The sequence below is a fragment of the Alligator sinensis genome, unplaced genomic scaffold, assembly GCF_000455745.1.
Source record: "Alligator sinensis unplaced genomic scaffold, ASM45574v1 scaffold118_1, whole genome shotgun sequence".
Classification (NCBI taxonomy): Eukaryota; Metazoa; Chordata; order Crocodylia; family Alligatoridae; genus Alligator; species Alligator sinensis.
The window spans coordinates 3,098,032-3,112,667 of NW_005841850.1; the positions used below are offsets into that span (position 1 = coordinate 3,098,032).

Consider the following 14,636-nt stretch of genomic DNA (forward strand, 5'->3'; position numbering starts at 1 on the left):
AAAACCGAGGAGTCCTTATAAGCTGGTGGAGGATCAGATAGATGGCCCATGGAGGTTGGTCATCTGGATCACTGTCTTTTCCCAGGGCTTTGCCACGTGACTGCACAGACGACCACGGAGTCACCGGTGGGGGCTGGAGTAAAGGAGAAGGAGTCATTTGCTCGTGGGATTTGCATCCCCTAGTTGGCTTTATATTGCTGCGCGGGGAGGTGTCGGCATAGCCCCTGCTGCAGAATTTACCATTCCCCCTTGCCTGAGGCCACGGGAATTGGCTGCACGCAGTGATGCAGGGGCTTGGTGGCAGTAGTGGCTGCAGGACGGGAGAGGGGGGTGTGAGAGGACCTGCACACTGAGTGCTAACACCTGGCTGACCAATGTCTTCTCCTGCAGCTGCAACTCTGATCACAGTGGCACGGCTTCACGCTGTGGATGCTGGATCTCTGGCAGCCCCGCTGGCACTGTGGGTGGTGTCCGCTGCGGCCAGAGCAGGGGATATGGCCTGCCAGCCCATTTGAGTTTGACACCCCTGCTGTAAGCAGCCAACTAAAAAAAGACAGTCTTCCCCAGAATTTTTGGAAACTTGAGGTCTTACTTGGGCAGCTGTATTTTTGCTTTTGCAAAGCTGTTTTCTATAACAAGCAGGCATGTTCCTGAACAATCCTCCTTGCATCTGATGTGGTAAAGAGAAGAGCACGCACAATCCCCTGCACAATTCCCAAACTCCCATAGACTCTGACCACAGAGGTCACTGCCTGTTTTGTCCCCTGGCCAGAGCCTGCTGAGTTGCTAAGAAGTGCTTTCCGCTAATTCGGATCCTTTCCCTGAAATGGGTTTCAAGGAACGTCCGAGGATTATCTTTTTTTCCTCCTCGTGTGCCAACGGTAGAGAAGCAACGTGGCTGGGTGCTGGGCTGCAGCGTGAATAGATGGGATACCATGGGCCTAGTAGGTGGGAGCCCTGTGCTGCGATTCGTTATTACAGGACTCCAGGGATCAAAGTGTTTGTAGCCATCTGTGTAGTTCCTCCATCGTAATTCATATCTTGGCTCGCTGCTGCTTTTATTTCTGAGTATTCAGTGTTTTTGGACACATCTGTTTTAGGTAATACAACCCCCCCATACACGATCAGTATATTAGATTTTCTGGACTCTGTTCAGCCTCCTTTAGCGATCGTCTTCATTTTTGATCGTGAAGCAGGACAGGCCTCATAAGTGCTACGTGTTCAACGGCTTGGCAACCAAACGTGCAGATCTGGGTTCAGTCTACAGTTACGTGACTTCATACCTTCCAGCAAACAATGGGGAGGAAACACGGTGAAGTGAATATTGCAAGGAAATGGAAGGCAAGAGAGCTGGGTCTCATTCCTGGCTCTACACAAGGTCCCACCTTGAGTCTGTAGTAGGTCTTTTGCCTCCATGGCCCCCAGATAGGGAGGAGACGTGACTCATAAAAAGTCCTCTGGGATTGCCAGATAGAAAGAGCTGCAAAAGTGCAAGGAATGTGTTGGCTCAGCCCTACGAAATTTTGAGCAATCTTACAAAATACTCAGTGATGTCAACTGCCATTTGATGTTAACATCAGCATCGAAGCCTTCCTAGTCTCAGGCCTTCCTCCTGCAGTGGGATATCTTTGGGTTTCTGAATCATCCCCTGTGGTTCCAGCTGCAGGATCTGAGCTTTGATTTGGAGACTCAGCCCCCTGGTTCAGGAGAGCTCAGAGCTGCCAAAGTAAGGGGAGGTTATCCAGAAAGCTGATCCAAGCCAGGACTCTCCTGGCTGAAGCAGCGATGCGTTTTTGCAGCCGACGCCAGCAGCGTTTCACAGGGGTTGTCCAACGCGCCCGCGTTCCTGGGGATAGAGGGAAGGCTAAGCGAAAAACCGGATGGAGCAGGAGGAATGAAAAATCCCAGCATAGTAAATCGAAAGGACAGGAGGAATTTCAGGGGGAGCTTGCACCTGGTATATGTCCCAGCTGGCTTTGGGGCAACCATAGCTACATTTCCATATAGAAAAGCATATATTTTTAGTGAGGGCATTGCCCTGTGTGTGTGTGTGCGTGTAATAAAATATGCAAGGGTGAACACAGTTGTGCCCCCCGTGCTGTAATGCACATCTTTGATAAAGATAGTTACAGATCGCTGTGGAGGAAATACAAGCAAGGTCAGGACACCCATAAATGCTCGCTAAAGACAGCATTCGCACGAAGCTGTAATGGAGCAGGGCTGTGTTTGGAGAAGGGAAAGGGAATTTGGACAGAAGGGCAATGCAAAATGAATCCGCTCTTGATTTTGTTGGGCTTAGTACAGGTCTCTGGAGGAGCCCAGGAAATACCTGGATCCCTTTGCAGCCTGCTAAATTATTTGGAATAACTCAAGGTGTAAAAGGCTGCAGCTTTATTGCAAACATGAATGGGTTAGCATAAGGAACATCACTTCCATGCATAATATATCTGCTCAAACAGGGAACAGTTCTGCATGGGTAACTTTAGGAGGAGGTTGCTCTGCCTGATGGTTTTGGATCCGATTGTGTGATGTTTCATTAAGAAATTCCCCTGACGTTTTTCTTTTAAAATAATGCATTTTGTTTGGTGGGGGGGATTTTTTTGTTTAATTGAATGCAATTTTAGGGACCATTGTCTTGCAAGGCTCCACCTGCCACTTGGAAAAGCCCTTGAAAATGATATTATGGATCAAGTTTGTCCCCGATGTAACTCTCTTTAATCAACGGAGTTAATCCAGGAATGAGTTTGGCCCTGTGTCTCCAAATGAGAAGCAGTAGCTATATAATCTGTTTATGGTTTTAAATTGAATGTTAATCTTGGATTTGGTGGCTTTTCCCAAGGGTTGATTTGCTGTGCTGCAAAGCATTTAGCTCCGTCCCTGACATTGTCAGAGTTGGTTTCGCTTCCTCCTTCTTTCTTTTTTCTCATTTAAAGAGACATCTAACCATTTGAGAGCAATAATGCTATAATTGGAGTTTTTGAGCAGTTGTGTTCAGACTCACTCTGCCCTTTTATACCATGATTGCTTGGATCGTGAGCTGGTTGAGGCAGGGCCCCTCATTTGTTTTGGCTTTCACGGGAAGACGGGCTTCTAGTTCATAATGGGTTGGCAGGTGCTACCACAATTCAGATCCTGAAGAGCATGTTTCTGACCAAAGCCTAGGAAACTTGGAGCCCTTGTTATGGCTTCCAGGTGTTCTTGCAATGGGAATACAATAAACGATCGGCTTCTCGGTTTGCTCCTGGAAGGATGCTTTTAGAAACTCTTTCCTCCCATCACTCAGTATTTCCTATTGTCACCTTTTCCAGTGCAGACTGGCCTCTGCTCTTTGTAGCTGTAATTCCTGTGAATCTCTAATGCAGAGGAGAGATTTATTAAAAAAGAATAGTGTGGTCTTCAGGAAACAAGCATGGTGACTTGGAAACCAGATATAAAAGGGAGGAAGGCGACGCACCATCCAAATGCCGGTGACACCGGTCCTTTTTTATTTCTTGTTCTGAATGACCGCAGCGAGTTGCAGTCTCTTGACGGCAAATCCAGGCGAATACATTGGATTCACATATTTGACGCAGATTTCAAATCACCTTCTGAAGCTCCCTCTGCAGATAATTGTGCTCATTTCCATAAATGCCTTATAAATACTTAGTCACTGTAAAATGTTAATACACCTGCGAACTTAGAGAAATGCAAACGCAACTGGGGCTCTGCTTTTCCTCCCCACCTAGCCTAGCGAAGGGAGAGTATGCACGGCTCCGCACTGTTCAGGTACCAGATATATTTCTTTGCTTAATGAGGTGTTTGCAAAGTTTTGGCAGAACCAGCTGCCTTTCCAGCATCGTTTCACTCCTGCTCGGTACCTGAGATCACCTCCTTATGTTCCCCATTTAACGAAGCTAAGATAAAAATGTGGCATTCATTTAATAGATACAGTGTTCTCGTCAATCCAGAGGGCTCTCTCCTTCGTTGGATTTGATGACAGACCCAACAGGTAATTAATAGCTAATCGGACTCGACCAACTTTAGAGATTTGATACTGCCGTAAGCTCTGTGACCATGCTCTCGGCTGAGCCGGAGATGATGTTCCCAATGTGAACGAACCCTGTGCGCTGTCAAGACCGAGGGTTAAAAATAAGCCATTTTTTAAGAGTGTTTGGAGCTGCTTCCCTTTCCCAGGGTCTAAGTCTCAGCCCAGCGGTTTTCAAATGGGGAATTTGATGAAAACATTTATAAATTGGTTATTGAAACATGCCGTTTGCTGAGCTAGCCACACACCCATGCACCATAACAGTTCCCAGATGGTTTTTGGATCTACTTCAGGGATCAGCTATTTCATGGAAATCCAAGGTTTTTCCACAAAAAAAAAAAAAAAATTAGAAATCAGTGCTTTTGACCAAAGGATCCCTTTACAGGCCAAAACGCCCTTCTGTTTGGCTCAGAGGGGTCCAGCTGGCTCTTCATGAGACTGTCCAACATGTGTCTCTCTCTTTCCTGTTCCCAGGTTAAATGATGCTGCCGTGTTGCTGAAGGCCTTTCCTTTGCGGGCGCCGGCGTGGGACTGCTGCGAGCCTGGCCTCTCCGTGGTTGCACGGCTCTTCTGCTGAGGCCTCCTGCATGCCCCTCCGTTGCATGCTGGATCGCTGGGTGGTAGTTTCAAAGGATGCCCACGTAATTTCTGGACGCCAGAGCCGGCGGGCGGTGCTGCATTCCCTGCCACCGTTGCCGCCGCCTCCTCCTCTGCTGGGATTGATCATCTCCTATTCTTTGTGTTGTCTCTCAAGTAGTTTTCAAAGGGTCAAACATTTTCCAAAAACAGCTCTCCAAAATGACAAGCCTGTTCCGGAGGAGCAGCAGCAATGGCAGCTCAAGGAACAGCTCTTCTGCTCAGGAGCTCAATAACAGCCGGCCCAGCCAGCAGGTGCGGCGGGGGGGGGGTGGAGGACTTCAAGACGATGTTCCCCAACATGGATTACGACATCATTGAATGTGTCCTGAGGGCCAACAACGGGGCCGTGGACGCCACCATTGACCAGCTCTTGCAGATGAACTTGGACGGCGGTGGCTATGACGACAGCTCGGACTCTGATGACAGTATCCCCCCCGAGGTAACGTCCAGTACCTGTCCCATCCCCTTGCCCAGAGTCACTGTTAATTGGCATCCAGAAAAAAGAAGGGAGTTTTACCTAGTGTCTATAGAAAGGGGCTGTGTGGTCAGAGTCCGGGCTTCTGCATTGATGTTTTTCTGGGGGTTTTTTTCGGGGGCCTCCTCATGCCTTAATTTCCTCATCTGCAAATTTGCTTGTAATAATGCACAGAAAAGGGGGAGGAAGGGAGAGCAGACTTCAATACCTAATGCTTTAAAGCGCTTTGAGATCCTTAGAAATTGTTATCGGGCTCTAATTCAGCTGAGTATTGAGCCCTGTAATAGCAAGAAACAGCACCGTAGCCAGACCCTGCCTTGGGGCAGGAGTTAACTGTGTTGTAGGCACTGAAGTCAGAAGAAGCAGGTTCCCTGAGTATGGAAGAGCTTTTTATCCTTTTTTTTGGAGCAGTTTTACTAACTGGTCTCGACTTTGCTCCAGTGCTTCCCTTCCCCTCCGTCAGATGTGACACTCATCCTCCTTCCAGCAAAGATTGTAGTTGTTCTCCAGTCTTGACGTGCGAGATGAACATAGGAACGAAACTGCAAGGACCCGAAATGGAGAATGGGTCAAATAGCTTCTTGCTGACATTTCCTGTGGAAATAATGTAGTGAACGGCACAGCTCATACCCGCTGACCCAGAAAGAGATGTGGAGGGTGAAATGAGGCTGAATCTAAAGGTTATGGGAGGGCTGTAGCTTGCTCTTATTGCACATGTCCAGCCCCCAGGTATGTTAATGCAACTTGTATGCTGTGCCTATGAGTCATGATGTATTATGAGCCATATCCTAGTCCACCTTAGCACCTAAGGGGACTGAGGTACCTACATATAATCCTCTTCCACCCTCCTGCAATCCCTGAAAAACCCTCACATGCCTACTTTGGTGACACTCCAGGCTTTCGCAAAAGAGAGGCTTTTGCCATGCTGTCACAACTGGATGGCAGGGACATGTGGCATCCCGGTCTTATTGTGTGCTTCCCTGGGACTTGAGCTGGGTCATGCTGGCTTCCCCACTGAAAACCATTGCCAACTCCTGGCCTAGGAGGTTGATTAGGATCTGGTCCAATGTACCTTTCTCTGTCTGATCCACGGAGAAGGCAAATCACCAGCAACCGTCTCTCTCTCAACCGTGAACCAAGGAGCTTCTCATTTTCAGCCATGCAGTTCCCTCTTTCAGTCTCTGGTGGCAAGCAAAATAATGGCCCTTTGCATTTGCACCTCAAGAGTTGCCTTTTTGAGATCCCAGTGCTAGGGCATAGCAAACCACCCCTTGTCTTTTGTTGAGAAAAACTGCAGCATCCTTCTTTGCAAATAAAAACAGGGCGAAATACAATTCTGTCTCCTAGCAAGCATTTTCTTTAACCTCCTAGTGGAAAATGGCAACAGAATGGACCAAGAAAGAGGCTGGAAGGAGTGTAATTTAACCAGGTTGCTGCGTGTCATTTAACCAGGTTGCTTGGATCTCTGGTTTGCAACAGGGGAGAAGATATATGGGACATGGGGAATCGTGAAAGAATTTGCCGAAGAGGTTTATTGAAGAAAACAGCTAATAAATAAAGGCACAAGCAGGCTTCCACGTAGCTCTGGTTCCAGCTTTGTCTACTTTGTTTACCAGGGAACCTGCTCTGTCAGGAACTACGCAGAATACGGAGCCATCTCGTGGCTTAATGGTATAATTGCAGATCACCATATGGCGAGGCAGGGTGGGAAGCTGCTGGATCTCCGTGGATTAGAACCAAAATACCAGAGGGGAAACCTTGCGTGCAGCGTTCGCTCACTAGATTACAAACCTGTTTTGCAAGCAAATAATTTTTTTTTAATTCTTTCAGAATTGCAAAATGCAAAGGCACGAGGTTGAACATTTCCCTTGCTACTCACAAAGGAGCTATTTTTAGGTTGCTCTCTCTTGACGGGGAAACAAGTCAATTGATGTCGATCGGCCTTTTGTTTCATAAGCACACAAAATGGGAAAGAAAAGACCTGATGAGAGGGACCGGGAGCCTTCAAAATGAGTATGGGAATAAAGCCGACAAGAGCCGGCTGCACATCACGCTTAGCAAAGTAGGTGGCTGGAAAACCGCTTCAGATTACAAGAGGCTCTTAAACTATTTATGGATTTAAAACATCCTGGCAAGATGAGAGTTTCTAGGGAGAGAGTCACAGCTTCTCGTGTCAAGGCAGTGGGATCTCACAGGTGCAGGGCCCTGACCTCTTCTAACGGGATCATGTAGACGGAGGGTGCCGTGTTTTGAGCATCTGGGGCCAAAATCCTGGGAACAGAGACTCCACGTGTTGGGGTTGGGCTGGCATGTGGAGTTGGGCCGGCCATACCCACAGCTCGACCCTGCCTGTGGGATCTGGCCTGTGGACCGGTCCCCCAACATTTACGTGGTCCCCGGGGCTAGAAGGTAGAGCACCACTGTCCTAGGCTGCTGAGTGCTGGGAGCTGTAGAGGGTGCAGATCAAGGGACAGGTCGGTCTGGACAGGCTCTGCAAGCCCCCCTTGGTGGTTAGAGAGGGGCCATCAAACGTCTAACAACTGAAAGCCTGGAACAAAGGCTGAAAAAGCAGGAACGGGAGTGCGGATCGGCGCTTTAATAATTTGGGTTTGAGGGGGAGACACCGAGCGGAGAATAACAGTTAGTGCCCCTGCCTCTTGGATGTATCCGAGAACCTGTGGACACCACCCATGAAATCCTGGAGACGTGCAGAGATGAATGAAAGGAAGGCAGCACCACAGTCACCCAGCTTCCCACCCCCACGAGAGCTTTTTTTCCTGGTCTGGAAGATGGATAGCTTGGCCAGGGCTAGGAAGAGGTTGATACTGGGCTAGATGGTCCTGTGGTCTGACTCAGTCTGGCATCTCTTATGTTCTTATGATTACTTGCTTTCCTGACCTCCCCCTCCTATGTGTCCCAGTGCTACACATCTGTGTGATGGTGCCTGTGACTCTGACTAAGGCTGTGGTTGAAATATGTTGGTCATGAAAAGGAAGTTCTGCTCCTCCTGTTCCTATGCTTAGTCAATGTAGTCCAGCTGTGAGCAGCTGGCCCTTGTGTGCTGAGTGTCTCCTGAAAGGGAAGCATTGGCCATGAGCATCAGAGGTGGAGGATCCATGTGCCTTCCCCCCCCCACCTCTCGAACCATTTGTGCATGTTTGCTCAGCTCATTGTTTAAAACCAATATTTCCCCAGGGGAACGAGGTATTGGCAGTCGCCCAGCTACGGTGCTTATTAGGAAACTCCCGAACTTTAGCAGCCGGTAGCTCAGGTGAATAGGTCTCTTGACCACAAGTGCACGGCTCTGGCAGCACTTGTGTGCAGCGTGTGACCTCAGCAACTTCTGCGGAAATGCTCTGCAAAGTGTTTGTTCTCCGTGCGGAGTTGGCAGCGCCGAGTTACTCTCCACAAGCTGTTCTCAAGTGCGTGTGAGGTCGGCCAGGTATGTGGTGCTCTGGGATCAGTCGCATGGGAGGCCAGCCAGTCAAAAATGCAGGAAGTTCAGGGAGAGGTGACGCCTGGATGAGTGCAGGCAGGCAAACACCTCGAGTGTGTGGTTGGTGAAAGTATGAAGCCTGAGGGGTTTGTTTTAAACGGCGCTTGAGGCCTGATTTGAAGCCCCCACTGACCCCCACATGCCCTTCCTGAAGTCTGCACGTGGAGGACGTGGTAGTAAAGCGACCTGAAGTACCTTAGCTGCCTGGGGCATCTCATAATTACTTAATGTCTGGTCAGAGATGCAGTTAGTCAAGATCGAATTTGAAGACCGTCACCTGTAGTGTCGCCTTTTGGAGGAGACTGAGAAGTGGGTCCTCACCCAGTCTTGACCGTTCCCAACGCTTCATCCAGGCCCTCTCCTGTGGGTAGGTGGCCCAACCACGTTCTCCGTTTGAGAATTGGTTCGGCACCCCATAGCAGTCTGCACAGCTCAAGACTGTCCCAAAAGCTGGGCCAAGGTAAAGGGAGTGCTTGTGTTTGGAGGGAGCATGTCTGCCTCCACACCAAGTGGGGTGTGACGTGCAGGCCTCCCTCAGCCGTTGATGAAAGGCCGTAAGGAGAGGGAAACTGAGGCAGTACCTGGAGGAGGGCAGCTCGCCTGAGACCATACCTGAGCCTGATGCCAGCAGGCGAGGAGCACCCCGTTCCATAGAAGTCAGTAGGAGCAATAGCAGGGAAGGGAGCTCCAGTTACACTAGTTGCACACCCATATTTGTTCTAGCAGAGGCTTTGTGTCTGCCCTTTTCTCCCCAGGGAGCACAGATGAGGTAGCTGTGTTCAGCTAGCAATTTTCCCCCCAGGTGGTCTGACTTTGTCTCTGAAAACTACAGGTTTCCTAACCAGCAATTTATGACAAGATCTCCTAGAGCCCCAGCACCAGGGCCGGCAGCCCCCATATTAGCTGGCTTTAAAAAAAAAAAAAAAGTGTGATGGGTCCAATTCTGGTTTCGCAGTGGTTTGCCCCCCCATGCCTTCACATGAGTTACCCTGCCTTATGTCCCGATGCACAAGCAGGGAGGCACCGTGTGCGGCTGGACTTGTCTTGCCTTTTCCAGGGTGTCTTCTGCCAACTCGCCGCCAGTCTTTCATTTCTTCTTTCTCCCTTTGCACAGATTTTGGAGCGGACTCTGGAACCAGACAGTTCAGATGAAGAGCCCCCTCCCGTGTACTCGCCCCCTGCCTACGACATGCACGTGTTTGACCGGCAGTATCCCCAAGCTCCTCCCACCCCTCCTCCCAGGTAAGCACCACTGGGCTGAGCCCACTTGCCATCATCTCATTGCCTCGTAGGAAATGAAGTGTCAGGAGGGGAATGCCTGTGCTACCGTGCAGAACAGCCTCTGGCATTGGGGTGCAGCCTGCTGTGCTGGGAGGAGCAAGGGTTTTCCATCTCTCTGTGCACACTTCCTTTCTGCTGGAACATACGAGCGTGCCTGGGAGATCCAGGCAGCGTAGATGGGTGCAGAGGCATCAGGACACTTGAGAAGGGCTTGCTGGCATGTGGCTGAGGATGAAATGCTGTTGGATTGAACCATGGGGTCAGGGATCCCAGTCCAAGGAAGTGGAGCGAAGCCAGTTGAGTGCCAGGCCGATTTTCCTTGGGGCTTGCTGTGCACACGGTTGTCCGAGAGATGTACAAAGCACTGGTCCTGGGAGTCCTTCCAGCTTCCCTAACTTCACCTCTCAGCGGGGATGTGCAAGTGAGCCAAAATTGGAGCTTGCGTTCAAATCTGGGCACATGAAGCAGGAGTGGCCTGGGTATGAGTTCACCAGACATGAAATAGGAGCTTGGATGAGCAGCACACTACTCCAATACGCATTTCACCCTTGTCTTCAGTCCTGATGAAGTCTTTTCTCAGAAGAGGCCATAGCACACCTGTAGTGTGATCCCACAGTGCAGATGAAACCCTGGTGTGAGCAGAGGGGAGCTGCCTTCCATGCTCTCTGCTGTCTTGCCATGGGGCTTTGACCAGAAACTGAGTGTTATTGAAAGGCAAATGGGCCAGGCCCTTTGCAAGGCTGCACAAATGGTGTTTGACTGTACAGGGGCTGGCTTCTCGCAGGATCATCTGGTGGGAGCTAATTGGGACTGGGTGAGAAGGAGCCAGAGGAGATGAATGAAGTTCACAGCTGGATGAAAGTGTCTACAGGGGCTTCAGAAACCGAACAGCTGAAAGGCCGAGAAAGTAATTCCTGGACTGAGTGGAATGTCAAAAATTAGCCAGCGGAGATGGAGGAGCTTTGACTTCATCTGAAAAAACACCAGGTGGCCTCTCTAAGTGAGCCGATGGCTATCCATCTGGTAAAACTCTGATTTCAGCCTTTTGTTGTTTGTAGCCATAAACACTAGAATGACGGAGATGGTGGTTACTCGATTAGCCCGCATGCTCTTGAATGTAGAGGGCCTACTACATTTTTGGGGGCAACTTAGAAAATTGAACCATGGAACAGATGTGCTTCTTACGAGCTGTCTGGGAGGTGTGATTCAGCTGCAATACTTGTCCGCTAGAGAGTTGGTGGAATGGGTCACCACGGCCAAAAGCTCACGTGGCTTCTCCTTTGGCTCGGCTGGGGGACACCCGGAGTAGTTGAGGCAGAGGACCCATGTTGTGTCCCTCTTGCTGCTGAGCTGTTGAGGCCGTGGAACATGCAATCCTTGTGCAGTCCCATCTGGATTCGATACATCTGCCTAGAAAGGCAAAAGGGGCCATGAGCTCATCTCCTGTGCACCAAAATTCCCTATATTATCTCTGTCACCCACCCCGCATGGAAACACGTGTCCCAGGTGCAACAGTCTGTTGATACCCAATTGGCCTCATCAGTCATCTTCGGACCCACAGATAAAGCAATGATGGAAGACAACCGTCCTCAACCGTGAGGGATTGCTGAGGATTGCCTCTGTATTGAGCCCTGGAATTTAGTGAATGAAAGTATCGCTTCCAGAGAGGCATCCGGTCTGGATTTTAAAGACATCAAGAGATGGAGAGCCCGCTACTTCCTGTGGTAGCATGTCTCCAAATGGTTACCTACTGGAAAAATGCATGCTTGTTCTCTGGTTTCGTCTGCCGGCTGTAGGATCTTGTTCTGCCTTTCTCTTCTGTAACCGTGTGCACTGGGGTTTGGGCTGAGATGCTGTCCAGCTACTGACTTGAGGACAGCAGGGGCCCAAAGGCTGCTCTTACGATGTACAAAGTGGAGCGGATTTAGCTCAGCTTTCATTTTAGAGGCATGGTCTACAGAGACATGGGCTGTGGAGCTGGGCTGATATGCAGGCATCTGCAGTTACCCTGGGCTGACCTCATCTGAGCTGACTCCGTAAGAGCAGCCGTAGCAGGCCGGCTTCAAAGAAGCGGTTCGCTCTAGGAAGCGTGGGGGGAGGTTAATAGATGTGATTCATTGGTCCAGCCTCGTGACCGGGTGGAGCCTTTCAACAAGCACCCTTTGGTCCTTGTGTGGCTGAGTCCTCCTCTGTGCTGTGTCGGGCACCCCTGGGCACTCGGCGAAGTGGGGACAGCCAGCGTGCCGCAAAGGGACATTCGAAAGCAGCCGTCACCAGGGTAGAGGCTTTTATTTGTTTTCTTCCCCGTGTGTAAGTGATAATGAAGACGTTGACATTCACACACAGTCATCATCGCCTCCTGCCGCCTTCGCCGACTTTTACGCTTCGCTGACAGCTCTGAAAATAAAATCCGCGCGCGGGCGCACACACACATGCGATCAGAGGTGGCGATAAGTCCTCTTCACGTGGATGTGAAATCTGCCGGAGCAGAGGTTTCCTCTCACCTCCCTCCTCAGCCCCACTGCCAGCTTTATGTCTTCTTTCAAGCAGCCCCATTTGCTCCCCGCCAGCCTCCTCCCCGATGGATGCAAATCAGGTCTGTGCTGCCCTTGTTCCTTCCAAAAATGCCTAGGAACCTGATAACAAGAGCATCCAGATGTCTTTCTGCATCCTACCTGCTGCCTGGCACCCTTAGGCTGTGAGCTCTCCAGGGCAGGGATTTAGTGCTTTGATGAGTGCATCTTGCCTCTCCTACAAAGCAGCTGGTAGGCTGGCATGTAAACAGTTGCTAACTGGGGGAGTCCTTGGTGCAAGAAACAAGCCCGTTGAAGAAATGGGGCTTTTGGAGGTGGTGGAAGAGGAAGAAGAAGATCTCAGGAGAAACAGAATAGAAAAAAAAGAGGTTTTCACACTCCCAGAAATTCAGGGAGCCTTAATGCCAGTAGTGAGGTTGGGGAGGTGGTGGCAGAATAGCCTCCTAAAGGCAGGGAGGAACACGGAGCACCTGAGTCAGTGCCGACCCCTGAAATAACCAGACATTTTTAGAACGTCTCACAATTGTAAGCCTTTTGCATGCTTTTTGGGGGCTGGATGGGGCCTCCCGTCTGATTCGAACCAAAGGGCGTTGAGAACCGGGTCTGTCAGCATCTGCAGAGCGTGCCGACGCATTGCAATGATTGCTGCCTTATCTTGTCGTGTCCTTTTTTTCCCCCCGGCCTGCAGAATTGATATCCAGACTTCCGCTGGCCCTCCCGCGCAGCGGCGGTACAGGAACTGGAATCCACCACTCCTAGGCAACCTCCCCGACGACTTCCTTCGCATCCTCCCCCAGCAGATCAGCAGCGTGCAGGTGAGGAGAGTGCTTTCAGCATCTCAAATGCCCTGGGACCCCAGCTTCAAATCATGGCAGGGCTACTTCTGTCCTGAAGTAGATAGACTGAGTAAAGCGCCTTGCTGTGAAGAGGTGAGGGGCAGTTGGGGACAGGGACTGTAGCCTAATTTCCCTCTCCCTTTCTATTGTATCATGTGCTGCGTGCTGGCTGGCTGCCCTCTCCGCCTGAGGCAGCTGTGTTCCAACAGGGACATAAGATTTAGGGTTTGTGAACTTCCTTCAAACTTCACCCTCCCTCCTTCCTGAGCGGGTCACAAAGCTCTACAGCCAGGGCCCTTGCAGTGTCCCCAAGCAGATGCAAGGAGCCCTTTCCTTGGGGAAACCAGACCAGGCACTTGGCTGACTGCTCCTGGACCTGCATGCAATGCTCCACGTGGCCTTCCCACAGCATCCTTTTCACCCACCTCACCCGGCTCCTGCAGGAAGCTAGCAAACACCTGTCCCCCAAGTCCTTTCTCCTGCAGGCTGGAAGAGCGGAGCCAGCCAACGCAGCAGGAGGAGCTCAGTAGCCAGCTCTCCCCTTCCCTCTTGGCTCAGAAAACACACCTGCCATGTTCTCCTGAGTTATTGCACTGGGGCTTCAGCGTCTCGGGCTCTATTACCTTTCTGGGAATAGGAAGCTGCCAATTCACTGGGCTGAGCAGGGGGAGAGGTCCTGGTGCCCTTTTCCTTCCTCAGTAATTGTATGCTTTTGCTTTTTACAGCCCTCCGAGGGTAGCTGCAAATCAGATAGATACCACTGGTGGGAGATTGCTACCATGTGGATACTGCTTCCCCTCCCCATCTCACCCTTGCAGGCTTCCATATTGTTCTGCCTCACTTATTTCCAGCTCAAATGTTTTCCCTTCCCAAGAGAAAAGACTCTTTTCCCCCCCAATAACCAGCTCCTGAGATTTAGCCTGGCATCGGAGGGCCACACCGGACTTTTTCTTCCTCCCTAGCCATAAGGATCCTGTGGGCCTAGCAGTGACACCCGTGAGGTCCTGCCATCTTAATTGATTGGGATTTAGTCATCTCTCAGGGTTAGGAGGGACAAAGCACAAGGGGACGCACCGTGTGTCAGCGCCTCTGCTGCCGAGCACATGCAGGAGCAGTTGCGTTGTGGAAAAGGCTTTCCCAGTAGAAATAATCTTCGAGCATGGTCAGAGCAGAGACCTGTTCATGAGGAAGGAAGGTGGGCAGAGCTTGGACCACTGCTACCCAACCTGCTGTTGATGCATAGAGACCTTTAATTGTTCCAACCTCTGTCCCATGAGCCAGAATTTAGCTTAGGAGAGGGCTTATGCTTATGTTTTATTGCAGCCACTGGGTCTTAAACACATGCTTTCTT

At 50.4% G+C, this 14,636-nt stretch overlaps 1 protein-coding gene across 1 annotated transcript in view; it reads left to right on the forward strand.

Annotated features, from left to right (window-relative positions):
• CUEDC1 (CUE domain containing 1) overlaps window positions 1–14,636 on the forward strand; it is a 93,219-nt gene that overhangs the window by 64,118 nt on the left and 14,465 nt on the right. Inside the window, 4 exon segments of the mRNA XM_025210379.1 lie at window positions 4,499–4,923; window positions 4,925–5,102; window positions 9,749–9,876; window positions 13,138–13,264. Of these exon segments, the coding sequence (XP_025066164.1) occupies window positions 4,823–4,923; window positions 4,925–5,102; window positions 9,749–9,876; window positions 13,138–13,264 (534 nt within the window). The 5' untranslated portion in view covers window positions 4,499–4,822.